The 27,429-nt window shown below is 49.4% G+C and overlaps 1 protein-coding gene across 3 annotated transcripts in view; it reads right to left on the bottom strand.

Annotated features, from left to right (window-relative positions):
* The window catches only part of FPGS (folylpolyglutamate synthase), a 295,989-nt gene that overhangs the window by 93,330 nt on the left and 175,230 nt on the right, over positions 1–27,429 (bottom strand). For 2 of the 3 annotated variants that reach the window (XM_078646658.1, XM_078646659.1), the window contains exons 6-12: positions 26,568–26,645; positions 25,911–25,972; positions 12,934–13,036; positions 10,511–10,588; positions 10,226–10,373; positions 9,382–9,483; positions 662–812 (exon numbers count right to left, since the gene is read on the bottom strand). In XM_078646658.1, coding sequence (XP_078502784.1) covers positions 662–812; positions 9,382–9,483; positions 10,226–10,373; positions 10,511–10,588; positions 12,934–13,036; positions 25,911–25,972; positions 26,568–26,645 — 722 coding nt within the window. The remainder of the gene's footprint in view (positions 1–661; positions 813–9,381; positions 9,484–10,225; positions 10,374–10,510; positions 10,589–12,933; positions 13,037–25,910; positions 25,973–26,567; positions 26,646–27,429) is intronic. The other variant, XM_078646660.1, reaches the window with a different exon arrangement.

Raw genomic sequence — 27,429 nt, 5'->3', positions numbered from 1 at the left:
CAAACGGGAACGATCCAGACCCGACCGCGGAAAAAAAGAATCTGAAGATGGCGCCCAAGAGTGGGAGCTTCCGCAGGAAGCATGCCGACGTCACCGGAAATACACCCAAAGGGGGTGTGACGCCGACGCCCACCTGGGCAAAGAGAAAAAAAAAAAAAAAAACAAAGAAAAGACTACGAATCCGGACCCAACCACAAGACCGCGGAATAATGCACAGCATAGTGAATCCAGAAAGATTCACGCTGCAAAACCACGTCTACAGCGTGTTCACCGGAGGAGGAAGTCTAGATACAAACAGGTAAGGAGGCCGCACAGGAGCAGGTCTGGACATTCACACAGAGCGCAGTTCAGGGGAAGTTCAACCTAAACCAGAGCAGTGCTCAACACACAAGAGAACGTTTCAAGGTCATCAACACCAAACCATGCGACCAAGTCCCCACATCAGCTCTAGAGCGGCCAGGGAGGGGCTCGGAGTAGACACACAGGCAGAGCAGGTGCCTGAGCTCAGCTCCCATCTGAAGCGAGGTGGAGGGTTCACTGCACACCCGTGTGAAGAGAAGGTTAACGCAGACCCACGTGTCACTCAATCACGGAACCATCCATCAGAAGTGACCCACGTGTCACTCAAGCACGGAACCCATCCATCAGAAGGGGTGCTTACGTGGTCGGCTTGTCCTCATTCAGGGCCACGCGGCGGAACCAGCGGACGCAGGCCTGCACGCTGCTGCTGGTGTGGGCCCCGTCGATGTAGTAGGAGACGGGCCCTCGGTGCAGGATCTGGGTGCGACCCAGCCACTCCGTGTCCTGCAGCCCTGCAGACAGAACAGAAACCATTAGGAAAAGGAAGAGTAGAAAATTATCAACTTTTTTACATGCCTGTAATAACAGTTTAACCGCATAGGTGCGGCGCATTTTCCCGCTGTGCGCTGAAGATTTGAAAATCCCGCGGTTCATGACGAGCTGAGCTCGTCATCAGCGTCGATGTGGTTAAGCTTTAAACCATTGTAGATTCTCGTGCTCCACTTTATTCAGTCATCCTGAGTTCTTTCTGCAAGCGTTTGGAAACTAAACCATCACCTGCCCCTGTCCCAACCCTGTTTCTCAGTGAACCTCTTCCCTCAACACTCGAGACCGAACTTTGTCTGATGCCCGATGGAGCTACCTGGTTTAGCTTTAGGGGAGATGGGCCGTGGACTCCCTCCATGGTCTTCACCTACCCAGTCGGTCTTTAGACAGACTTCCTCTCGTCTCTACGGTTGTCTCTTCCCTCATCCTCACTTTCTCACCTCTCCTAATGTAGTGCTGATTGTCTGATGTAATGTGTAGTTATCGATCTTTTTCTGTTATATTGTTGAACCATATTGTTGCACTTCTTTTCGTCCCTCCTGTCGTCTCCTTCCGCATCCTCCCTCTATTTACGTCTCTCCTTCTCTCCTCTCTCAATGTTTTGAGACTGAACTATTATTCTGATGCCCGATGGAGCTACCTGCCTTTAGCTATAGGGGAGACGGGCCGGGGATTCCCGCCTTGGCCGTCACCTACCCAGTTGGTCTTCTGAAAGACTTCTTTTTGTTTCCACGGTTGTCTCTTCCCTTATCCGCCCTTTCTTACCTCCCCTGCCCCATCACCACTTTTCTCTCTCCTTTCTCTCCTCTCCTAATTGTTTTGCCTAATTTTGGGGATTTATTTGTAATTTGTTGAACTTGTTCTGTTACATTGTTGATTCTCATTTAAAGCGCTCTGATACCGCCGGGTCTAGCCAGCGCTATATAAAACTTTTTTAAATAAAAAAATAAATAAAAAATAAATAAACTGAACAAATGAATGCGGGGTTTGTAAAGCGCAGGACTCACCCCTACAAGGGTATCACTGCGCTGGCAGCAAAACATAAAAACAAGGAAGTGGAAAGCCAGCAGAGCGAAACTTTGTTTCCAGTAGTTTTCTGAAATTAGGGAAATCAGGACACACGTAACACAAAGGGGAGTTTGTTCCAAAGGCGCGGGGCTACATGGGTAAAAGCTTTGCCTCCCGCACGGAGCGTGTTGATCCGGGGTACCACAAGCAGAGCCGTTCCACAAGGACGTAACTGTCTGTTGGGATGATAGGGGACACGACTCTCAGTCATGTACCGGGGTCCACTGTCATTAAGAGTTCTGTGGATCAAACAACACATTTTAAACTTGATTCGACTCAGAATAGGAAGCCAGTGGAGGCTTCTTAGGAATGGCCGGGAAGGAGTTTCTGGTGGTTGATTTAAAGCCAATCAACACTCCAATCTACCACCTGCCAGGTTAGGAGCAGGGTTTTGTGTGCCGATAGGGGGAGAAGATCGGACACTCTCCGCGAGTGGCATGAGCTGCGCGTTCATGTGTCCCTCCATAAGTTTGCTCATCAGAGGAAGACGAGAGATCGGGCTATCGTTGGACAGTTCTGAAGCCCTCAAGTTATTTGTTTATTTTATAATTGGTCAAATGTTTGCAGCTTTCTTCGCCCGGGCTACTGTGCCCTCACTCAGCGAATAATTAATAAGTGAGACAAAACATTTGCTTTATTTTTAAAAGTGGATAAGAACTTAGATTGGGCTGCTTTTTTGAGTGAATCTAAACGCCATCAGTCATGACTGCGAGGCCAAAGGTGGAGATTGGCATGCAAGGGGATTAAAAAAAGAAAGGAATTTTAGTAAAGCGACTTACAGCAGTAGAAATACCCAAGGGAGATACAAAAATGTGCATATTTTTATATAAGTGCAATGCGTAATCTGAGGATTTTCATATCATTGAAACCGGGTTTTCATTGACAAGTTCACATTATTCAGTTAAATAAATGTTGAAATATACTAGTTTCCTCTTTATTTTTCCACATACCCCAAAATAAATATAGATAAATACTGATGGAAATGCTAAATATTTTTTTTTAAATACATCATAACACCGGGAGCCCTAAATATATCTTTGTTAGTCGTTCTGTGGAGCATCTACGGGTTCATGGTTCAGCGGTCCCTTCCACCTTTAGTGATCAGAACCCTATTCATCGATCAGTATTTATGTGTCCGAAGAAAAGTATTTGGGAGGATGCTGGAGCTTGTAATCTTGAACCCTCAACTCATAATTTGAGTCTGGTTTGGAGACGATGGGTGCGGTCTAATATTTTAATACTAGAATTGGCGCAAATCAGGGGGGGGGGGGGCAGAGCAGAGTTGAACTTCAGAGGCCAGTGGTGGCTCCGAGGGGGGACGACCATCACATTATTATGGCAGTGGTTCCCAAACTTTTTTGACCCGTGGCTCCCTTGACCTAATTGGCAGTTGGCTGTGGCTCCCCACCATTTTTTTACCGGCGCACCGGGGTGCCGCGGCGCACACTTTGGGAACCACCGCAGCAGACCTTTGTACTCTCTACCATTCCTATGTGACTCTTAGAGTATATCCATTTGTATCTCTTCCTTGTGTGACGTCACTACTTGTACATTTAAAACTAGGCAATTCCATGCTGTACGGTGAGGCTATTTGGGGACCCTGCCCGCTTAGCGTTATTGTTTTCCACTTCTTTTGTACATTAAGGCAGGACCAAAGCTACAATGTACTTTTTTCATGAATACCCATTACTTTCGTCAGAAACCTCAACGAGCTCTTAATTGAGCCATTTAAATGCAGAGTGCGGCGAGGCAGGGTTCACTTCAGCACAAAGGTGGGGGAGGAATTGCGTCTGCAATTTCCACGACCAACATCCAGGCCTCCGGATCGAACAATAGATCGCTTTGGTTACTGTACGAGTTGAAGCATAAAAAAAGGATACTTCACATCATCGCCACATCATAACGCGGCACATCCCCTGTGAGGTGAGGGGGAGCACTTTAGTAAAGTGCGTGCTCCACCCCGGTGTCTACAACATGTGCATCCCCAGGGCTCCGCTTCAGTGGCTCTGAAACCCCCCCTCGAGCTGCAGATGGACTTTGCTGAATCTTATACTGTGTCCTGTCAAATAGTTCCTGGCAACTATTGAACATAACAACCCTGATCTCTAAGGACCGTGGAAATAGTGCAATACTATTCGCTCAGTCACTCGTTCTTATTTCGTTTCAGAGAGATACACAGAATAAACAATATGGACGTTTCTCAATAAACACTTATTGAACAGTCAAAATTCTAATGTAAAATAAGTGTGCTTAAACAACCACCTGACAGAAACAGATATACATGATTAGAAGCACTAGGAAAGTAAAAGGATGGTAGATTTCTACCATTACGCTAAAACCATGAATACAGGCAGATATGTCAAATACATGACAGTAAAACGCTTACTCCTACGATGCAATCCTAAGTAGATGTACCCAAGTGTACCTAGCATGTGTGTAGGTGATAAGCCAAGAATCCCTCTAGGATAAAGTCCACCCCATTACCTGAAATGATACTAGTCTGATACTATCTCCTTAGGAAAACCAACCCTGGTAAAGACACCAAGGAGGGCCTTTGCCATTGCTGCAGTAGTGGTCTTTAGGGGAATAGCTTCAGGATACCTGTTGGCATGATCTACTACCACTAGAATATATCTGTTCCATGAGGTTGTTTTAGGGTCAAGGGGGCCAACAACGTCAACGCCTTAATCACCCAAAAACTCTTGACCCAAGCCAGACTGAAGTATACTCAATATAATTACTTCCAGCATACATATTTCACACCCCATAGGTTCGCACACAAGTACCCATCGACATATGCCCCAGGTGTCGGGACCAGGGAGCCATATTCACACACATGGTATGGACCTGAACCGGTATCCAAACATTCTTGACTGATGTAGCCGCTGCACTCACGGAGGCGGCGGGCACCCAGGTAGAGGCCGAGCCTCTTTATTTCCTATTGCACGTCACAACACACAGCGCATCCGGTAAAGGCCTGAATACATTTTTAGATCTTGCCCTGAGCCCCGCCAAACGTAAAATAGCGATGGCATGGAAGGCGACACTGGGTCCCAACATATACCCTTGGATGCTTGATCTCCACAGGGCGCTAGTGTCGGAACACACTGACCAACTGGCGACGGCAGGGCGAGCAACAGCGTCCCTGCGACAAACTCCTACTCAGTGACAGGATTGCCAGACAGTGATTGAGGCCAAACTCTCCGCAAAACGCCCTCCCTCTTAGACCCCGTTCACTAGAGTAGGACCCATGGCTTCTTCAGGTTCACCGGTACTAAGCCGACCAATACATATATACACCCTCGACTTTCGGGTGTCCTGGCCCCCTACATCCTTCTTGTTCTCTGCCACTATTTCCCCCCCACACACACCCCTCTTGGCACATTTACCACTAATGGACCACCACAGCCAATCAGCTTCATGTATGTTACCCACTGATATACCACACCGATAGGCACACTCAGGGCTGCATCTACACAGATAGATTTTTTTTCTTTTTCTTTTGTTACTCTTGTTCAGGTTATTTTACTTTGTTAGTCATACGATTTAATGGAGAAATTGCTCTGTATAAAAATAGCAGATTTCCCTTTGGTTCTCCTGACCTACTCAACGGTTTGCAAATGTACTATGCACCGGTACAGTGCAGCGGCAAGGCTAACGGGGTGGACTTTCTGGCTTACTAATTGAGTTTTCACCGGCATCTGCCTACAACATTCTAATTATTGTCATTTTGCAATGTCAGATTATATTGTCAAAATCAATAAAAAAATAAAATGTGCCAGACCCCCTACCCTTTCAAAGGGTACCCCAACCAATGGAAGTGGAATTAACCCCTCCCCTGCTGGTGACGGAACCACTCCGTCATCAGCTGCGGTCGCGCTGTGCTGATGACGGAGCGGTTCCGTCACGGCCCGCTCGGCGCAAATTCCGCGCCTGCGCGGCGCGTTCTATTGAGCGGGCGGGGCCGTGACGGAACCGCTCCGTCACGAGCACAGCTCAACCGCAGCTGGTGACGGAGCGGTTCCGTCACCAGCATGCCGCCGCCGCGCGGCCTCCCCGCCCCCTCAGCACTGCGGCGGAATAGCCGCCGCAGTGAAGGGGTTAAGGGAGCCTTCTGGTGGCCGCCTGCCTTCCACTGGCTTGGCAGCTGACACAGGACTGACAAAAATCTTTCACCATCAGACACAATTCCTGGACAGTAGACGTGATTGACCAATCTACTCCAAGTTTTATCCTGAGCTAGGTGCCCAACTAGGGGATATCAAGGGCCAACGTGAGGAGGAACTGTCAACCTCGGAGCACTCCCATCCTCCTGGTTGCACCAGGTTTGGGGTCCCTGGCCTCAGTGTATAGGAGCCCGTCCTCCCAATAGACCCTGTGCGTGCCACTGATATCCCCCCTTTGGTATGCACCAGTGTGCTGCCTCAGGCTTCAAGAGTGGGACAGGTCTCCTTTCCCTGGCACAGAACCATCCTAGTGGGTCCGCCTGGGCCCAAGAGATCTGCCTGGTAAGGCCCAATCTTTTCTGGCTCAGTTCCGTCTGAGAATACCAAGACATCTTCCTTAGCAGAGGGGTTTTGACTCGGGCTCTGTTTAGGAGCTCTTCTCAGTCTTCTTGCCCTTTCTCTTGGAGGGATGGGCCATTCTTCCAGGATCCAGCACCTCTTCACCTCTTTTTTTAGTCAGAGCTCTGCTCCATGCACGGGTTGTAACACAACCCCCTCATGAGAGACACATGCTGGCATGGGCCATCAGTTCGACTTTAGCCCAAGGGGAAGTGTCCAAATTACTTCCAAGCAGACAACCTGCAGGGACAGTTGGGGACACAACTATCTTTTGTCCAACTATTCCCCTCCTCCCCCAGTGCAAAGTGACCATAGTAGCCATGGGATGGACTGTGTGACATTGTTCGCACTGGTGACTGGATTGGACCGTCCAATGAGGTACAGGTCTGAGTGAACCAGCTGCTGGGTCACCATGGTGATACTAGTCCCTGTATCCCTCAAGGCATCTACTCTGCAACCATTAATCTTGGGAAACTGCCTGTACTTTTTCATATTATGGGGACAGGAAGCACAGTCTGCCTCTCCCTCAAATACAAGTGCTGCCTCAGGGGGGGGACTGGCATGGCCAGGCCACACATAGGATCCCATCTGGACGTTAGCAAGTACAGGCGGATAGAGGCGGCATCTTATTTTTACAGATAAGATCGCCTGTTCAGTGTCCTAGTGTTTTGCAAACATGACACCAAGCCTTGTTGGGATCCCAGTTCTTCCCCTCGTACCCACCCTTAGACTGTGTAGTGGGTCTGGGCCCACCCTCCTGAGCAGGCTTTGGGGCCCTGTGGAAGTTTCTTGATTAATTTGAGTGTTACCCTCTTTCCCTTTGGGGGGGGAAGTTGGGGGCATTTTGGCCTCTTTCTTTTGGTCTCCCCAACCAATGTTAGTTTTGGTGACCCTGGTCTTGACCCAGTGGTTTACCTTCTTTCTCAATTTTTGAGGCAAAAGTGGACCTAGTACTACAAGGAACTGATGTCGTTTATCTTGGTGAGGATTACTTAAAAGGTGTTCCATCATAATCTAATGATACAACCCTTCATATTCATTTACGGGTTTATCATTCAACCAACCTCTGTGTTTTCACTGAGTAATCTACAAAATCTACCCAGGATTGGCCTTGGGTTTTCTTGCCCTCCCTGAATCTGATCCTGTACGCCTTAGTTCAGAATCCAAAGCCCTCATTCAGGGTACCCTTCATGAGGTCATAGGATTCAGCTACTTTCTCATTTAGTGTCGGGAGTCTATCCCTGCACTTCCCTGAGAACATTTCACACAGGATAGCCCTCTGCAGCTTCCTGTGGACCCGTCTGCCAAGACAGGCTCTTTTAAAAGCAATGAATCCCTAAAAAAGTTTTTGGACAGTCCCTTTGGGGATTTTGGAGTCAAAGTACCTTTTAATTTATTATTTTGCTACCACTAGAGATGGGTACGAGGCCCTACACAGCTTTTTCTTAGCCTGCGGCCGAGAGTCTATCCTCTTGGCCAGTTTCTGAAGATCTGCATCTTTAAATTCTACCTCATCTGGGACACTCCGGGGGTCACTTCCACCAGAGGTGTTGCTATCGGAGGGGGGAGGGATGGAGTCAGTGTCCTCCCCCTTCCACCTCCTCCTCCTTCCTCATTGGGGAAAGTTTCGCCTTCTCAGGGTATTGTTATTTTCTGCCAGCAACTGCTGGCGATGGGTTTAGGACCCATGACAAGTTTCCATGCTTTGCACAAATTGAGAAACTTTAAGATGTGCACAGGGACCCCGGTTGAGCTCCTGGCTGGTCCCTGCAGTATCAGGCATGCTGTTTAAAGTGGGGTCCTATTAGAGGTTTGAAAATCTCTGTAGTTCTAAGGCCTAACTACTTTAAAGTCTTACGTTTCTAAACTCTCTCCTTAATACAATTTTTTTGGGGGGTGGGGGCGAAAATCAAACATTCTGTCTAAGGACAATTTTGGATATCCTCAGTGAAATCAATGACCAATCAAGTGGTACAACAAGTGACGAAGTCTTGCGTCCCACCGCTGACATCATTGTCGGAAGCTTGCTCTGTATATGGTATTACCACTAGGTGGTTCTACCGTGCACAGAGTGCAGGGGTCCGGACTACTCTTTCCCTCTTTCAAACCCAACACAAAAACAAATCTGAAGATTGAGACTACACAAGGGGAATTATGCGCGGCTATTTGACATGCAAAGGGGCTGGCCCAGCGTATTTTATATGAGACGCACAAAAGCAAAGGAAAAAGAGGGATAGCCCCAGACCCAATCACTAGATAATGGCCTAATGCATAGTAAGCAAATCGAGAAAAGAATCAGGATGAAAAAGATTGTTACCAAGAGTGTATTGCCAATCTTCCTTATAGGAGGTCCACCTAGTTTCACGTGTGACCCCTTGAACGGCCCGCTAAAAATAGTTTTCAGAAATGTCACCGAGAAGTGGGGGTCTGGTTAGGTACGACGTTTCGTCCAATAATACCATCCACTCCAAAAGCTGTAAAGCATCATCCTAGGTTGTCACTGACCCGGGCAAGTCTAGAAGAGGCCTTGCCAATGCCTGCTCTGACCTTGAGACACCACGTCTCACGCTTACCCCCTTCTCTGCTCCCACATTTTCTTTCCTCTTGTCCTGTAAACAAATGCCAGTCCTCACACCACACTGCACTAGTCGGAAGCTCCAGGTCAACCTCTGGCTCCAATTTATCATTGCAGGGTGAACTCTGCCATATTCCCTCCAACCTCAGATATAACTGCCGCAGGCCCTGCCTCCCCTGCCGTAGGTAGGTCCCACCGCACTCATTGTAGTATCAAAGGGCGAGGGCTTCCACCATTCCACCATGGACAGACTGGGATGAGGGGGTCATGTCCTTAACCGTACCCCTCACTATGGACACACTGGGCTGAGGGGGGTCACGTCCTTACCTTCCAGCATGGACAGACTGGGCCGAAAGACTGTGGCCAGTGGCAGCAGTGACCCCGCGGGGAGCTGGCAGTTCCGCCACAGATCCTTTGGTTCACCAATATCTGTGAAGGAGAAGAGAAGAGATTGGCCTGGTGGTGAAAGCACAATTGCTATTACTGTGAGGCACCGGTGCGTTAACGCAAACGATGAAGACAAATGCATTTTACATTTCATTGTCCATTCCTGCACTCTACGCCTCCTCACTTTCACGTTATCCTCTTCCTGCTCTCTGCCCCCCCTGCTTCGTATATATTTTTTTGCTCTCTGCCTTTGCTCGCCACGCTCTGTACTGGATTCTCATTTTCTTTCTTGCTTTCGCTTCCGTTTCCCCGTCCTCATCTCCAGCCTCTTCCTAAAACCACTTCTTCATTCTTCACTCCTGTTAGACCTGGCACCACTGGCATGGGTCTCCCTTCCATTTTTATTGTGCCTCATGTGTTTTTGCTGGTGTTAGATGCTTTGGGTACTGTGCCACTGCTGTCCAGTGCAAGTGCTCCCGACTGTAAATGAATGTATTAATTAGTGATTCCATGATTGACTATTTGGTTTACTTGTCAGACCCTAGTCTAGTGCACTGAGTGTGCCAGGCCGTGTAATCCAAATGCTGCTGGTGGGAGTGCAGCACTGGTTGCGCCACCCACACAAGGGGCCTTGTAAAATGTGTCTAAGGTCTGCCATTGCAGAACCTGCGTGCAGTCTGGTACTGTCATGCTGGCTGGGCAAGTGCACCCACTTGCCAGTCCCTGAACCTTTCTTCATATCAGACACTGTCGCAGGCCCTTAGGTACCTGCAGATCCACTCACCTCGGTACCCTTGGCGCTGAAGCCACGTCTGCGACAGCTGCAGGGCCAGAGTAGCATTGGATCGCTGGTGCTCCCCTGCCAGTCCCAAGATAATGGCTTTGTCGTCATCTTCATAGGCATCCAAATGTGGGCACAGCGACAGAGGGCACTGCAGGAAAGAGGAAGGTAGGAGTCAGTTCCAACTGCTCACTTACGACCGGGGTTGGCCCCAGGGTCTGAACCCTCTACCCCACCACCTCCTCACAGGCACGCCCAGCATTTAGCACCCGTTTTGTGGGCACTTACCCCTATCTCAGTTGCCCGGTTCTTCAGCACCTCCAGAGGTCCGTAGGGCTGGGGCACGGTAAATGCTGGAACACCAGGCTGTGAACAAGAAATGTCAAACAGGACAGCATTCGAAGGGCAGACAGGGCCTAACTGAGCAGAGCAACGCCTGCGCTGTACAGAGCTCTCACACACTGTCCTATACTGCAGAGTACCCACTGGTCTGTATGGCCCTCACCATCCGATACTGTGCAGTACCCACTGTTTCTACAGACGCGACTCTCCGTCCAGGGCTGTGCAGTACCCTCTGGCCTGTACAGAGTCCACACTCCATCCTTGTAGGAGGCTGGCTTAGTATGAGGTGCACACTTTTTTTTTTTTTTTCTCTTTCAAGTGAAGCACCCTGCACTACTCCAGACAACCCTTATTGTGATTTCAGTGTCTTCGACAACCATAGAAAGCTCTCTAAGTGGTAGCCGTGGGGAGCAGCCTTCAGGCTTAGTTCTGAAGGAGCGTAAAGCCGCTTGTTTTTCCAGCAGTAATCATGTAGGGTAGGTTAAGTGCAAAAGCACCACAGAGTGTAGTTATAAAAGTATGTATGTTTTTATAAACACTCATTAGCACATTGAGATCTCTTACCCAGAGATATAATCACAAAACACACAATACTTCAATATTAGAACAGGTAAGGAGCACAAATACACAGTGGTGTCCAGGGGCAGACCAAACCATATACTAATAAAGAGGAATACGAACTGCAACCTAAGTCGAGACTGGACCCAGAAGACTTAGAAGAGCTGGGGACCCAAGGAACCAACCAAGGTAAGTACCCAGGAACCCCACAGAGGTTGTGTGCAGAGTGGAAACATGACCGTGCACTCAATACAAGTCAATGGGGACGTCGCGGTTGCAGTTTTCAAGAAGGACCCTTCCCAGAGGACCCTGAAGAAACCAAGTGCAAAACGGAAGGTTGGAGAGTCGCCCCACCCGTGGACAATCAAGGTACCAGGATACCTGCACCAGGGAAGCCGGGTGCGTAGGTGTGAAGCGACGTAGGAAACAGCAGTAACCACAATGGAGGACTTCAGAGAAGATGCCGCTGGCGAAGAAGGTGAAGGGAGGATTCACAAAGAGGAGAACCTGCAAGCAGAGGGGCCAGTCTATGCCACTCCAGAGTGACCAGGAGGCACGGAAGACCAATGCACACCAATGAACAAAGATGCAGGAGAGTTGATGGTGACCTTGTTGCTGCCATTGAGGACCAGGCGACACGGAGGAAGACCAGGAGCCGTTCAGGATCTGTCCCACGTTGGGAGTCAAGAGCCAACAGAGGGGAGGGGGGGGAGCGGGGGAGGTCGTTCAGCAGGAGCAGCAACAAGCCTTGGCAGCAGCAACAGACGAGGAAAGCAACAAAGGTTAGGGAGTTCGGGAGAGAGCACAGTGACTGGGGTCCTGATTAGCAGGATCCCAGGCAGACTAGTCAGAAAACAGAATTACACCAGCAAAAAATGGGGGTTAAACATAAAAGCAGATCCTACTTTCCTACAAACCTGTACTGCGCAATACACCTGTGGTTCTGAGAGTCTATACACTAGCAGTATAGAAGGGCGAAGGAGGGTTCTGTAGGACCCAGAGGGGACAGTGTCGTATAGACGAGCGAGGGAGGGCTCTATACGGCCCAGAGGGGACAGTGTCGTATAGAAGGACGAGGGAGGGCTCTATACGGCCCAGAGGGGACAGTGTCGTATAGAAGGACGAGGGAGGGCTCTATACGGCCCAGAGGGGACAGTGTCGAATAGAAGGGCGAGGGAGGGCTCAGTAGAGCCCAGACGGGACTGTGCAGTATAGAAGAGCGACGGTGGGTTCTGTAGGGCCCAGAGGGGGCTGAGCAGTATAGAACGGAGAGGGAGGGCTCTGTAGGGCCCAGAGGGGGCTGAGCAGTATAGAATGGAGAGGGGGGCTCTGTAGGGCCCAGAGGGAGCTGAGCTGTAAAGAAGGGAGAGGGTGGTTTCTTCAGAGCCCAGAGGGTACTGAGCAGTATAGAACGGAGATGCTGTGCTCTGTAGTCCAAGTGGTGAGCATCTTCCGGCATAGGCCGGTGTGTCTGTGCCAAGGGACCTCCTGTTCCACACTGTGCACAACTTGGCAGTAGAACATGTACCCACAAACTGCAACCATAAGCTGAAACTGTGAGAAACTGAGCAGAGTGAAGGGGGGCTGTCCTCAGCCCTAGTTCAAGGGCTCGTCTGACCCAACTCTTCTAAACCTGTCTAATATAGGGCTGGGCTTTTCAGAGGCTGGGACCCCTCAGTTTACTGCTCTGGCCCAACTCCATACCTGAACCAAACCCCATCTCATAGCTGTCCAATAATTCGACTCTCAAACTCTGCACCCCTCCACCACCACCCCAACAAACACTGCCAACCCTGAAGTTGCTTCATTACCTTGAAAATGCCACCCTTCTGCCAGGCGATCTTTTCGATGGTGTCGCCCAGTATGCTGGTGTGGTCGATGCCCAGGGAGGAGATTCCGCACACGATGGGTTTTCTAAGGAGAGTGAATATGAAGGTCAGACTCCAGGGCCACAATCAACAAAGCGCAGCGTTGCGCGATTGCGGCCACATTACTACAAAAGAGCACGGTGCTAAGAGTGTCTCAGGAACCTGCGTCTGCGCTCCTGTGCCGCAGCACTGAATGTTGACAAGCGCTGCTCTCCACATTATCCTGGTGTGTTTGCCACAAACTAGTCTGCAGAGGTCTGTTTACTGGCAGTGTGTGCCTGTTGTGAGTGGATGCACTGTCTGTAGAGGGGAAGCATCCAAGGCCTGAGGCATGGAGTGCTGTAGATGACACGACGTGCAATCTTTGCCAGCCACTAATCGTTGGAACACTGCACCTCTTTCAAAACCTGGCAGTGGGGCTATGGCTTTGAGTTAAAATATTTAGAAAATTGAAAGATTTGTCAATCTTGGATGACCCACGGCCAGTTCCCCAACCCCCTTTTTTGTTACGTTTTTTTTTTAACTCCGATTTGCGTGCTGTGGTGTTTGACCACAGCACGCAAAGGATGAATCAAATCAAACTGAATCCGCTCACAGGCCCCACCGCTGACGGAGTCTCATCTCCCACCTGAACGAAGGTCTGTGTATCAGAGAGATGCATTAGAAGTTCAAGTGTAATTAGTCACTTAGAACTTCATCGACAAGGATAGACATGAAGCTATACGGCAACAAAGCAAGGGTTACTGATGGGTAACGCACTCCGAGACCACATGCGATGCGCAGACTGCCCAGCAGTACTCCCCACCTCTTGCTGCTGCAGACAGAAAGGACCAGCGGCACTTGGGCATTATGGGAAACCATTTCACAAATTCTGTGCAGGAGTGTCAATACGATGGTGAGTGGAGGTCTGCACTGAGGTCCATAGTGGGACTCTACACAGAAACTAATAGATGGTTTCCGGGACTGTATGGGGGAAAGATTTTTGTAAAATGTGTGAATGAGCTTTCCCCTGTATAAGTCTGTTAAACGCGTACATATCACTTCACTTCATTTTACAATCCATACAGCAATTCCTGACTGACAGAGTTTGGCCCAGAAGTGTTTGTGTGAAGGCTACAAACAAATGTATGGACTTTAACACTGAGATGACAACATAGTGAACAAAGCTGTTAATATCAAGAGTGCTCAGCTGTGCGCGACCTCAAGTACGAGCTAGTTCAACTATTCACTTTACATGATGAGGAAACCATCTGTTTGCAGCTTAAAGTGCTGTGGATTCCAGCTCTTTGTGCAGTCCTCCCATCTAGAGATGGACACAGATGTTACAAGTTATTATCCTTCAAAGTAGTGGCTTAGAGGTGACTTATGAACGCCCCTGAAATCTGCAAAGCATCAGGACTCCGGCTCCTCCTTAGATTGGGTTTTACCCACACGGGAAAGAGTAGGGGCAGCAAGGTGACGCAGACAGTAAAGCGTCTGGAGTAATGTACACATGTCTGTAAAATAAACCTCATGCACAAGTTCTCATGCTGCGCAAGAGAATCTACAGCTCTAGGAGCGGGTGGGAGGGCGCATGTGAATCTACAGCTCTAGGAGCAGCCGGAAGGGTGGGAGGGCGCATGTGAATCTACAGCTCTAGGAGCAGCCAGGAGGGTGGGAGGGCGCATGTGAATCTACAGCTCTATGAGCAGCCGGAAGGGTGCATGTGAAACTACAGCTCTATGAGCAGCCAGGAGGGTGGGAGGGAGCATGTGACTCTACAGCTCTAGGAGCAGCCAGGAGGGCGCAAGTGAATCTACAGCTCTAGGAGCAGCCAGGAGGGTGGGAGGGCGCATGTGAATCTACAGCTCTAGGAGCAGCCAGGAGGGTGGGAGGGAGCATGTGACTCTACAGCTCTAGGAGCAGCCAGGAGGGCGCAAGTGAATCTACAGCTCTAGGAGCAGCCAGGAGGGTGGGAGGGCGCATGTGAATCTACAGCTCTAGGAGCAGCCAGGAGGGTGGGAGGGAGCATGTGACTCTACAGCTCTAGGAGCAGCCAGGAGGGCGCAAGTGAATCTACAGCTCTAGGAGCAGCCAGGAGGGTGGGAGGGCGCATGTGAATCTACAGCTCTAGGAGCAGCCAGGAGGGTGGGAGGGAGCATGTGAATCTACAGCTCTATGAGCAGCCGGAAGGGTGCATGTGAAACTACAGCTCTATGAGCAGCCAGGAGGGTGGGAGGGAGCATGTGAATCTACAGCTCTAGGAGCAGCCAGGAGGGTGCATGTGACTCTACAGCTCTATGAGCAGCCAGGAGGGTGGAAGGGAGCATGTGAATCTACAGCTCTAGGAGCAGCCGGAAGGGTGCATGTGACTCTACAGCTCTAGGAGCAGCAAGGAGGGTGGGAGGGTGCATGTGAATCTACAGCTCTTGGAGCTGCCAGGAGGGTGGGAGGGCGCATGTGAATCTACAGCTCTTGGAGCAGTCAGGAGGGTGGGAGGGTGCAAGTGAATCTATAGCTCTAGGAGCAGCAAGGATGGTGAGAGGGCTGCCAAGAGGGTGGGAGGGTGCATGTGAATCTACAGCTCTCAGAGCTCTTTCTGAATGTCTCGACGTCGAGCATTCGGGCGTCGAATGTCTTTCTCTCGACGCCGAATGCTTTCGGGGAGTCGGAGGGTCTATCAATCTCTACCTCGAATGCCTCGACGGCGATCGATGCGAGGATCTACGTTCTCTCGACGTCGAATGGCGATGACCGGCCGTCTACGGAGCCCTCTCTCTCGACGTCGAACGGCGATGACCAGCCGTCGACAGAGCCCTCTCTCTCGACGTCGAACGTCGATGACCAGCCGTCGACGGAGGCCTTTCTCTCTCGACGTCGAATGTCTGTGCGACGAAGACGGAGGGGTATTGGTCACCCTCGAGGCCGAGCGTCGACGAACCGTCGACGGAGACTGCATCCCCGACGCCGATCGATGTTTTGTTGTCGACGGCAGAGGGGTCTTGGTCCTCGACGCCGAACGTTGTTTCTTAGACGAAGGTGGAGGGGTCACACTTCTCGACGCCAGTCGTCGTCTGGATGACGGAGGAGTGACCTCCCTCGATGCCGGGTTGACGACGGCGGAGGGGCCTTGGATCTCGACGCCGACCGTCGCCCGGTTGACGGTGGCGGAGTCTCATTTCTCGACGCCGAACATCGCCCGGTTGACGCCGGCGGAGGAATGACCTCCCTCGACGGCGGAGGGGATTTCGACGACGGAGCTGGATCCTTCGACGACGTCGACGTACCTGGTCTTCTTTTCGACGGCGAGCCCGCCGTCGACGGTAGTTTTGAAGATAAATGACCCACCGGTGGCTCTTTCCTCAGCGCCAAGCCTGACGCTGAAGCTGAAGGGTGTGAAGACTTCTCTTTCGAAGATGTTCTAGCCTTCTTAGAACCCTTCTTCACCGGAGACCTTCCTCTGGATGACCTGTGAGCCAGGACATAAATGCGAATTCTCTCCCTGTCTTTGAGAGTTCTTCCTGACAGGTGCTTGCAGTGAGGACAGGTGCCTGGATCATGTTCTTCAGGCAGACACAGGATACAAACGTCGTGGTTGTCTGATCTTGCTTTCTTGTTGCTACAAGAAGGACATTTGTCAAAAAGTGAAGGCATTCTCAGCTGAAAATGCTCACTAAACTGACTTAAAAAGACAGTTTCTTACTTGACTAGATGTAAAATGTCAAAGTAAGCAGAAAAAGTTGTTAAAATGAAGTAATTTTCTGTCAGAAAACAGAAATTAGTGGAGCTGTGTTACCAGGATCCTAGGGAAATCGCAACATTCTATTGGGAATAACTTTGGCGCCGGTTGAGGAATCTTCCTGAATTTTTCCTTAACTTTGCCTCGCGGCGCTCCAGTCCTTCCCTGAAAGTTTGGGGGGGGATTCGTCAAGCGGGGGCCAAGACAAAAAGGGGGGTCCCAAAACGTGTTTTCCCCATGTTAATTTCCATAGGGCGGTCGAACTCACTTTTAGGCCGAACGGCTGAATGGATTTCCACCAAACTTGGCAAAATTGTAGGGACTGGTAGCCCGATGTGCCTTTGCTATGTCTCAAGATATGTGCTCCAGTGGATTTTGAGTAATTTAGGTTCAAAAAAATATATATATCTTTGGCAGCTTACCCGTGAGCTTACCGGTACGCTTACGGTACGCGCACGTACGCGTACCGTACGCGCACCTCCAGTGCGCGAGCTGCATTCTGATTGGCTGCCAATGTCTGTCAACACTCCAAAACAGAAACTGTTGGCAGCCATCTTGTGCCTCGGTAGACTGAGGCACAGGAAAGCAGAAAAACAAACGTGTAGAACTCAAAAAGGGGGCAGGGTAGAAGCATCCTGACCCCCTAGGCCTGCTCAGGGGGTCCCACAAGGACCCCCAAAGCCCAAAAAAAAAGGGCGTACCTCATTTTTTTACAAGAAAAAAAAAAAAGATTTGGGGGCCTTGTAGAAACACTCTTACCCCCCTAGGGCTGTTCAGGTGGTCCCATACGGATATTAACATATATAAATGTTATCCGCTAATAGAATTAGCATTTAAAAAACCTTGCGAGTTCACTGAAAAAAACAAAGGTTTCAGGCCTTATATAGTTAGAAATTAGCATTTAAAAAAACCTATTAAATTTACTGAGAAAACCATAGGTTTGACACCAGTTAGTTAGCTGAACATTTTACTCACACACACACACACCCCACACACATACCACCACATACACACACCCCACACCCACCCCTCCCACACACACCCACACCTCCACCCACACCCAAACACCCCCCCCAAACCCACACACACACACCTTACACACCCACACCTACACCCACACACACCTCACTCCCCCCACACACACACACCTCACCCCTCCCCCCACACCCACCCACCACCCACCACACACACCCACACACACACATCCTACACACACACCCACACACATCCTACACACACACACCCACACACATCCTACACACACACACCCACACACATCCTACACACACACACCCACACACATCCTACACACACACACCCACACACATCCTACACACACACATCCTACACACACACACCCCACACACATCCTACACACACACACACCCCACACACATCCTACACACACACACCCCACACACAGAAGGGAACCAACCACGGACAACATGACCACCCTCAAGCTCGCCACCCGGAAACACCACCAACTGATCCGCGCCACCAAGAAAAATACATACAAAGATCGACTGGACAACAACGCACACAACTGCAAGGAACTTTTCAACATCGTGAAAGAGCTCTCCAACCCCAACGCCGGAAACAATGACATCACCCCGTCGCAAGACCTCTGCAACTCCCTCGCGGCCTACTTCCACAACAAGATCACGGACATTCACAACAGCTTCAACAACCAACCAACGCAAGCCACAACAGCAACAACGCCACCCACCACGACCCTCCGCACCTGGACCCCGATCAGCACCGAAGACACCATCCGCACCATGAACTCCATCCACTCCGGATCTCCGACTGACCCCTGCCCTCACCACGTCTTCAACAAGGCCGACGCGGTCATCGCACCCCACCTGCGGGACATCATCAACACCTCCTTCGACACCGCCACCTTCCCTGAGAGCTGGAAACACGCCGAACTCAGCGCTCTTCTCAAGAAACCCACAGCAGACCCCACCGACCTCAAGAATTACCGTCCCATCTCGCTCCTCCCGTTCCCGGCCAAAGTCATCGAGAAGACCGTCAACAAACAGCTGGCCGCCTTCCTCGAGACGAATGGATCCCTCGACCCCTCACAGTCGGGCTTCCGAGCGAACCACAGCACCGAGACCGCCCTCATCGCTGCCACCGATGACCTTCGAACGCTGATGGACAACGGAGAAACAGCGGCACTCATCCTCCTGGACCTCTCCGCGGCTTTCGACACTGTCTGCCACCGCACCCTAGTACAGCGCCTCGGCAACATCGGAATCCAGGACAAGGCACTGGAATGGATCACCTCCTTCCTCGACGGAAGAACACAGAGAGTCCGCCTACCACCGTACAAGTCAGAGGCCACCAAAGTCATCTGCGGCGTCCCTCAAGGATCCTCACTGAGCCCCACCCTCTTCAACGTCTACATGAGCCCCCTCGCGGCCATCGCACGCCAACACAACCTCAACATAATCTCCTACGCCGACGACACCCAGCTGATCCTCTCCCTGACCAACGACCCCGCCACCGCCAGAGCCAACCTGCACGAAGGGATGAGAGATGTAGCCGAATGGATGACGACCAGCCGCCTGAAACTGAACTCGGACAAGACGGAGGTCCTCATCCTGGGCTCCTCGCCCTCCGCCTGGGACGACTCCTGGTGGCCCCCCGCCCTGGGCACCGCACCCAAACCGACGGACCACGCACGCAACCTGGGCTTCATCCTGGACTCCTCCCTCTCCATGACCAGACAAGTCAACGCCACCTCCTCATCTTGCTTCAACATCCTGCGCATGCTACGCAAGATCTTCCGATGGATCCCCACCGAGACGCGGCAGACGGTCACCCAAGCCCTCGTCACCAGCCGACTGGACTACGGCAACGCCCTCTACGCCAGAACCACCGCCAAGCTCCAGAAGAGACTCCAGCGGATCCAGAACGCCTCGGCCAGACTCATCCTCGACATCCCCCGACGTAGCCACATCTCCGGACACCTGAGAGATCTGCACTGGCTCCCGGTCAACAAGAGAATCACCTTCCGTCTCCTCACCCACGCACACAAAGCCCTACACGACCAAGGCCCGAGCTACCTCAACAACCGGATCAACTTCTACACTCCCAAGCGCCTCCTCAGATCAACCAACCACGCCCTCGCCGCCGTCCCCCGCATCCGAAGAGCGACAACAGGAGGAAGGTCCTTCTCCTACCTGGCCGCCAAGACCTGGAACTCACTCCCGACCAACCTGCGCCTGACCCAGGACCACCTCTCCTTCAGGAAGAAGCTCAAGACCTGGCTGTTCGAGCAGTAGCGGCACCCCCCCCCCTCCCAGCGCCTTGAGACCCTACGGGTGAGTAGTGCGCTCTACAAATGACCTGATTGATTGATTGATTGACACATCCTACACACACACATCCTACACACACACACACATCCTACACACACACACACATCCTACACACACACACACATCCTACACACACACACACATCCTACACACACACATCCTACACACACACACATCCTACACACACACATCCTACACACACACACATCCTACACACATACCCCCCTACACACATACCCCCCTACACACATACCCCCCTACACACATACCCCCCTACACACATACCCCCCTACACACATACCCCCCTACACACATACCCCCCTACACACATACCCCCCTACACACATACCCCCTACACACATACCCCCCTACACACATACCCCCCTACACACATACCCCCCTACACACACACACCACACACATTTTTTTTTCTTTTTTTGAGGGGGTGCCCCACACACATACCCCCACACACACACCCCACACCCACCCCCCCCACACATACCTCATACATCCACACCTCCACCCACACCCAAACACCCCACACACCCACACCTTACACACCCACGTACACCCACACACCCCACACCCCCCCCACACACACCTCACCCCCCCCCACACACACACCTCACAGACACACCCCACACATCCCCCACACACACCTCACCCCTCCCCCACACACACACACCTCTGATACACACCCCACACACACACACACACCACACACACACACACACACACACACACACACTCACCCCACACACACACACCCACACACCACACACATTTTTCTCATTTTTTTGAGGGGGTGCCCCACACACATACCCCCACACACCCACACCCCACCCCCCCCCACCCACACCCCCCACACATACTTCACACACCCACACCTCCACCCCCACCCAAACACCCCACACACCCACACATACACCTTACACCCCCACACCCCCCACCCACACACACCTCACTCCCCCCCACACACACACCTCACAGACACACCCCACACATCCCCCTCACACACCTCACCCCCCCACACACACACCTCTGACACACACCCCACACACACACCCACCACACACACACACACACCACACACATCCTACACACACACACCCCTCACACATACCCCCCCACACACATACCTCACACATTTTTTTTCTTCTATTTTTGAGGGGGTGAGCGCCCGGTACGCGTACCCTGGAGAAAAAAAGAAAGAGTTTTTTAAAAATGTAGCATTTTTATATAAATTGGAGGTAGTTCTGAAAAGAACTGTTTTTTTATTCTTGTTGTTTTATATTTTTTTATTGTTTTTTTGTACCCCACGACTTTTAAAAAAATATATATATATTATTTTATTTTGCCTTGGGGTCTTTGTGGGACCCACTGAGCAGGCCTAGGGGGTCAGGGTGTTTCTACTCTGGCCCCTTTGCGAGTTTCACACCTTTGTTTCACTGCTTTCTTGTGCCTTGGTTGTAACAAGGCACAAGATGGCTGCCAACACTTCCTGGTTTTGAGTGTTGACAGACAGTGGTAGCCAATCAGCATGCCTTCCCGAGAAAGCTGCATGGTCATTGGCTGTCAACACTTCTAACCAGGAGGTGTTGGCATCCATCTTGTGCTAGTGTTGACAGACAGTGAAAGCCAATCAGCATGCCTTCCCGAGAAAGCTGCATGCTCATTGGCTGTCAACACTTCTAACCAGGAAGTGTTGGCATCCATCTTGGGTCTCAGTAGACTGAGGCACAAGAAAGCAGAAAAACAAACGTGTAGAACACAAAAAGGGGGCAGGGTAGAAACACCCTGACCCCTTAGGGCTGCTCTGGTGGTCCCACTAGGATATTAATATATTTAAACATTATCCGCTAATAGAATTTAAAAAACCTTTGAAATTCACTGAAAAAAACCATAGGTTTCAGGCTTTATATAGTTAGGAATTAGCATTAAAAAAAGTTTGAATATATAAAAACGTTATCCGCTAATAGAATTAGCATTTAAAAAACCTTGCAAATTCACTTAAAAAACCATAGGTTTCAGGCCTTATATAGTTAGGAATTAGCATTAAAAAAAGTTCGAATATATAAAAACGTTATCCGCTAATAGAATTAGCATTTAAAAAACCTTGCAAATTCACTTAAAAAACCATAGGTTTCAGGCCTTATATAGTTAGGAATTAGCATTAAATAAACGTTTGAATATATAAAAACGTTATCCGCTAATAGAATTAGCATTTAAAAACCCTTTGAAATTCACTGAAAAAACCATAGGTTTCAGGCCTTATATAGTTAGGAATCAGCATTTAAAAAACCTTTGAAATTCACTGAAAAAACCATAGGTTTCAGGCCTTATATAGTTAGGAATTAGCATTTAAAAAAACCTTTGAAATTTACTGAAAAAACCATAGGTTTCAGGCCTTATATAGTTAGGAATTCGTTTTAAAAAAACCTTTGAAATTCACTCAAAAAACTATAAGTTTTAGGGGTGTTATAGTTAGCTGGACATTTTACTCATACAAAACCAATGAAATTGCTCCTATATAGTTAGTTGTACTAACTATATTTCGCGCACCCGCAATCCACTGCTGATGATGTCACATATTAGAACATTCATGACATGGTCAGTGACATCTCTGATGACATCTCAAATGACATCACTGATGACATCACTGATGACATCATCCACGTGACAATCACATACACCTTTTCATACACTATTACAATTTTTCATCACTCTTTGTAAAATACAGAGTATCATATTTAAATCCATTGTCACAGCAATAAAAGTATCTAAAAATCCACTCAGTGATTCATAGATGTATACACACATCTAATCACTTACCTATGGATTCACTCATACATGCTGTCAATGAACAATAGAACACTATCAGAAATACTTATACATCTATATCGACATTAAACAACAGCACGCATCCTATTCACATATGAAGTCATCCTACTCACTTATGCAAACAATGGATCATACTTACATATTTACTTAGCAAAACACTTATACAAACACCACTTCTTCTATTCATTTAGATAGTAAGTCATACTTAGTGAATTATAAAATCATTATTACAAGTATAAAGCTATCCATACAGTCACTCACACAATCATTGAGTCTTATGTATACTTATTTATATACAACAACTGACACATACACTGCCTTTTATTTTTCTAGTTTGTTGGACATGTACCATAGAGAAATATATTTGCTCATCACCACACCCATAAAGATATTCACTCACCCAAACAACTGTTAGAACATGTAGATTTAACTTCATATATCTACTGAATCAACTATTCACACATCTTTGGACAGTCACACACCCCCCACCGAACCACACACACTTTCACACTCCCATACAAATACTCAGTTAACTAATCAATAACTAATATAGACTTTCACATAGCTAGTAACCAACTGTAGAATCAGTTTACACAACAACTGACAAAGTGATACAGATATTCACACAGTTTAGTCACTATCCACTATATTTAGTGAGACATTATAAATTGGTCAAGTAAACAGTCAATTACACTGCTACTAAATCCTCCATCCAAATATTTATTTATATATATCCACTTATTCTTCAATGCAAATTGCTATATATATAATGCATATTTAAATAACGAAGCAAACCACATTCACTGGATGATGTCATCAGTGATGTCATTTGAGATGTCATCAGTGATGTCACTGACCATGTCATGAATGATCTAATATGTGACATCATCAGCAGTGGATTGCGAGTGCGCGAAATATAGTTAGTATAACTAACTATATAGGAGCAATTTCAATGGTTTTGTTGAGTGAAATGTCCAGCTAACTATAACACCCCTAAAACGTATAGATTTTGAGTGAATTTCAAAGGTTTTTTAAAAACGAATTCCTAACTATATAAGGCCTGAAACCTATGGTTTTTTCAGTGAATATATATATATATATATATATATATATATATATATATATATATATATATATATATATATATATATATGTGGGGCACATATATAGTGTTTCCGGGGTCCCGCGCATGGGCGGGAATATTGTAATGCTTATGACTATTGATGAGGATCCCCTGGAAGAGAAGGGTAGGTGGAGGGATAGAGGGAAAGAGCTTGTATTTATATGGCGCCTGCTACCCCTGATGGGGCTTTGAAGCGCAAGTAGCACACTACTCTGGAACCCATCAGGATTAGTGTTGAATTAGTATGGTGAAACATGAAAGTAATTTTAGTCGTGGATATGTTAGTTATTTGGATTGAGAAAGGTTGGGGTGGGGGTAGAAAAGAGGGAAGACTTTAGAAAGGTTTGTTTTAGGGGATCGGTGTAGTAAAAGAGGTGTAAGATGATGCAAGGAGGGGTAAGGTAGGAAAGTCTAGAAAGGGTTATTGTGGGGCATAGTAGTGGTATGTGATAAATGAGAGTGGATGTAGAGGATATATTGATAGATGTATAGGATGAGAGATAGGGTAGTGCTTTGGAAAGAGTAGTAGAAAGACGTTTGAGATGAGTCAGAAGGTTGGGCTAGAAGATATATTGAGCGAAGTAAAGGCTGAGAAATAGGGTAGTGCATTGGAAATATATAGATCCATAAATACATTGAAAGTAAATAGATACATAAAGGAGGTAAGTATATTGGGCAGCATTCCTGGCCCTGGTCAGTATCGAACAGGCTCAAACGGGCAACTGCCCTTGTCCTCTCTGCCCTTAGCCTCGACGCCCAGGCTGAGACGCCCTAACCCTGGCCTTTTATAGCCCTAGTAATCAGGTGACCCCTTCAGTCAATGGGAACCCTAGCCCCAACACTATCTAATCACACTTGCCCTAAAATCTAGAACCAATCGGAGACCAGGACCTGTCATTAAGAGTGTCTGAGATCTTTGGTATGATCTGGGTGTCATCAGCATAGATACAAATGTTGAACCCGTGCGGCTGGATGAACACAGCCAACGGAGCCATAAAGGTTGCACAGCAGAGGAGACCACATTCATCCTAGGGGACCCCGCAGCGTACAGCCCAGACTGATGAGTCGTAGCTGCTTTTAACGACCAGTCCGCAACAAAATCAAAATAAATTCCCATAAGTGGTCTGATAAAGATCTCTTAGGCAATCAAAGAATGTTGTCAGGGACTGGTTCAGCTACTCACAGCCGACCCGGGAAGGGCACAAGATACCACGGATTGTGGAAGTGCTTGGGAAGGACACAAGTAGGGGAGAATGCCACTCATCTTGAGTGGCAGGAGGAGCTCGGCTAACCTGACTGCTGTACAAATCCATCATTGAGTAAATGTGCTCTGGAAAGCTCTTTTAGTACACAGAAGCACGCTTGTGCCAACAAGCACTATCCAACCTATGACGTTCTCTGAACCTCCATCAGACCAGAGAGTGGCTTTGATGTTTAAGTGAGGAGCTGCAGGGAAAATCACGCATTCTACTTGGCTGCCCGTTAGTAGCCCGAGGCCAGGCTGGCATAGACCCATTGGTCCAGTTTTTAATTTAGTTTGGATACCACATTAAAGATCAACTTTACATCAAGTGTTCAGGAGGGCCATAGGCCCGGGTAGACTCATACCCGGCTTGAGCGTTGTGGCTTGCCCAGCTCCATTTAAAGAGGACGAAGGGTTGCAGCCCACTTGTAACTAGGAGTAGCTGCATCAGGGTGTCTGGGAGCTTAGTTAAAGCGGGGTTATCACAAACCTTCCTCTTCATTTTACTTATTCAGGCTAGTCCTAGAAAATATTCAATCAACATCAGGGCTCAAGAAACAAAGAAAAGAGGGACATCGGGGGTCTGCTGCTAGTGACAGGGAAGAGTCTACATCCCCACGTTGATGAACGGGACTGAAGCGTGTGCAGAGAAGCTACGAGGTTCAATACCGGATGATGTTGGTGCAGTCATAGGCTCCACCGATGCCGACCTCCACAACTGCCAGATCCACCTAGGACAAAAGAAATCAGAGTGAGCCTCGAAGCACAAGAGCGGTCGCAATGTTAGGGGTGGGCGTAACTTGGAGAGTTACATAAAAACTCTGAGCCGGCAGAATTTGATAGGTCTCACTTCTCGAGCTGATGTTTAGCACCAGGAACGTGTTTTGCGCGGTGAAATCAGTGAGAACATCACCTTGCGGCACAGAGGGCGCTGCTTCTTTCTAACCCTCGAGATTTTCTACTCGAGCTGCAGCTTTCTCAACGTGAACAGTCGCGACCGCACGCGTTGAGAAATCTTGCTGGCAGGCGTTGAAGCGCGCAAATATCATGCAAGGGGATACAAATTCTCGCTCGCCAACATTCGAGAGATGTGCGAGCAAACAACTCTGCCATGCAACTGTTGTCATAGTTCTGTCCGGACTTCGAGTTCCAAGCAGAACACAGAGTGGGCAAACCTCCGCCAGCAGAGAGGAATTAGTCACCCACCCCTACTCAATGAAAATGTCAGGAAGAGTAGAGAGTGAGAGTGAGGGGGAGGGTTTTCGATAAGGAGAAAGATAGAAGAAGCGGTGGTGAAGGAGGCACAAACAGTGACCAGCAACTCACCTTTTCCTGCAAAAACACATGGAAGGCCATGAGGGTGAGAAAGCGGAAATAAGCTGGCATGCTGGCGCGGCATGGATCCTGCAGACAAAGGAGTGGAGTCAAAATTAAAGCACGAGCACCTGCATGACCTCTGCCCTGAAGCACAGACACTGGCAAGAAACAACTGCACCATAGGTACCCTTCCCACCCAGCCCCAGGTGGTCAGTTCTGTGTGTAGGCAGGTTTTATTACAATACTGCATGTCACTGCTAGAGATATTGCATTACATTGCAAAGTGGGTCCGAAAAGAACAATACCACCATCACCCCTGCCAACTCCATACTGAATCAACAGCTCCAGCCACAGCACTACCCTTCAGTGGAGGCAGCAAGTTTAATACCTGGGCCTCCCTCGATAAGCGTCCCTACCTGGGCCTCCCTCGATAAGCGCCCCTACCTGGGCTTCCCTCGCAAAGCGCCCCTACCTGGGCCTCCCTCGCAAAGCGCCCCTACCTGGGCCTCCCTCGCAAAGCGCCCCTACCTGGGCCTCCCTCGCAAAGCGCCCCTACCTGGGCCTCCCTCGCAAAGCGCCCCTACCTGGGCCTCCCTCGCAAAGCGCCCCTACCTGGGCCTCCCTCGCAAAGCGCCCCTACCTGGGCCTCCCTCGCAAAGCGCCCCTACCTGGGCCTCCCTCGCAAAGCGCCCCTACCTGGGCCTCCCTCGCAAAGCGCCCCTACCTGGGCCTCCCTCGCAAAGCGCCCCTACCTGGGCCTCCCTCGCAAAGCGCCCCTACCTGGGCCTCCCTCGCAAAGCGCCCCTACCTGGGCCTCCCTCGCAAACCGCCCCTACCTGGGCTTCCCTCGCAAAGCGCCCCTACCTGGGCC

The sequence above is a fragment of the Lissotriton helveticus genome, chromosome 5_2 (assembly GCF_964261635.1).
Source record: "Lissotriton helveticus chromosome 5_2, aLisHel1.1, whole genome shotgun sequence".
Lineage (NCBI taxonomy): Eukaryota > Metazoa > Chordata > Amphibia > Caudata > Salamandridae > Lissotriton > Lissotriton helveticus.
This window is presented reverse-complemented; position numbering and strand designations above follow the sequence as displayed.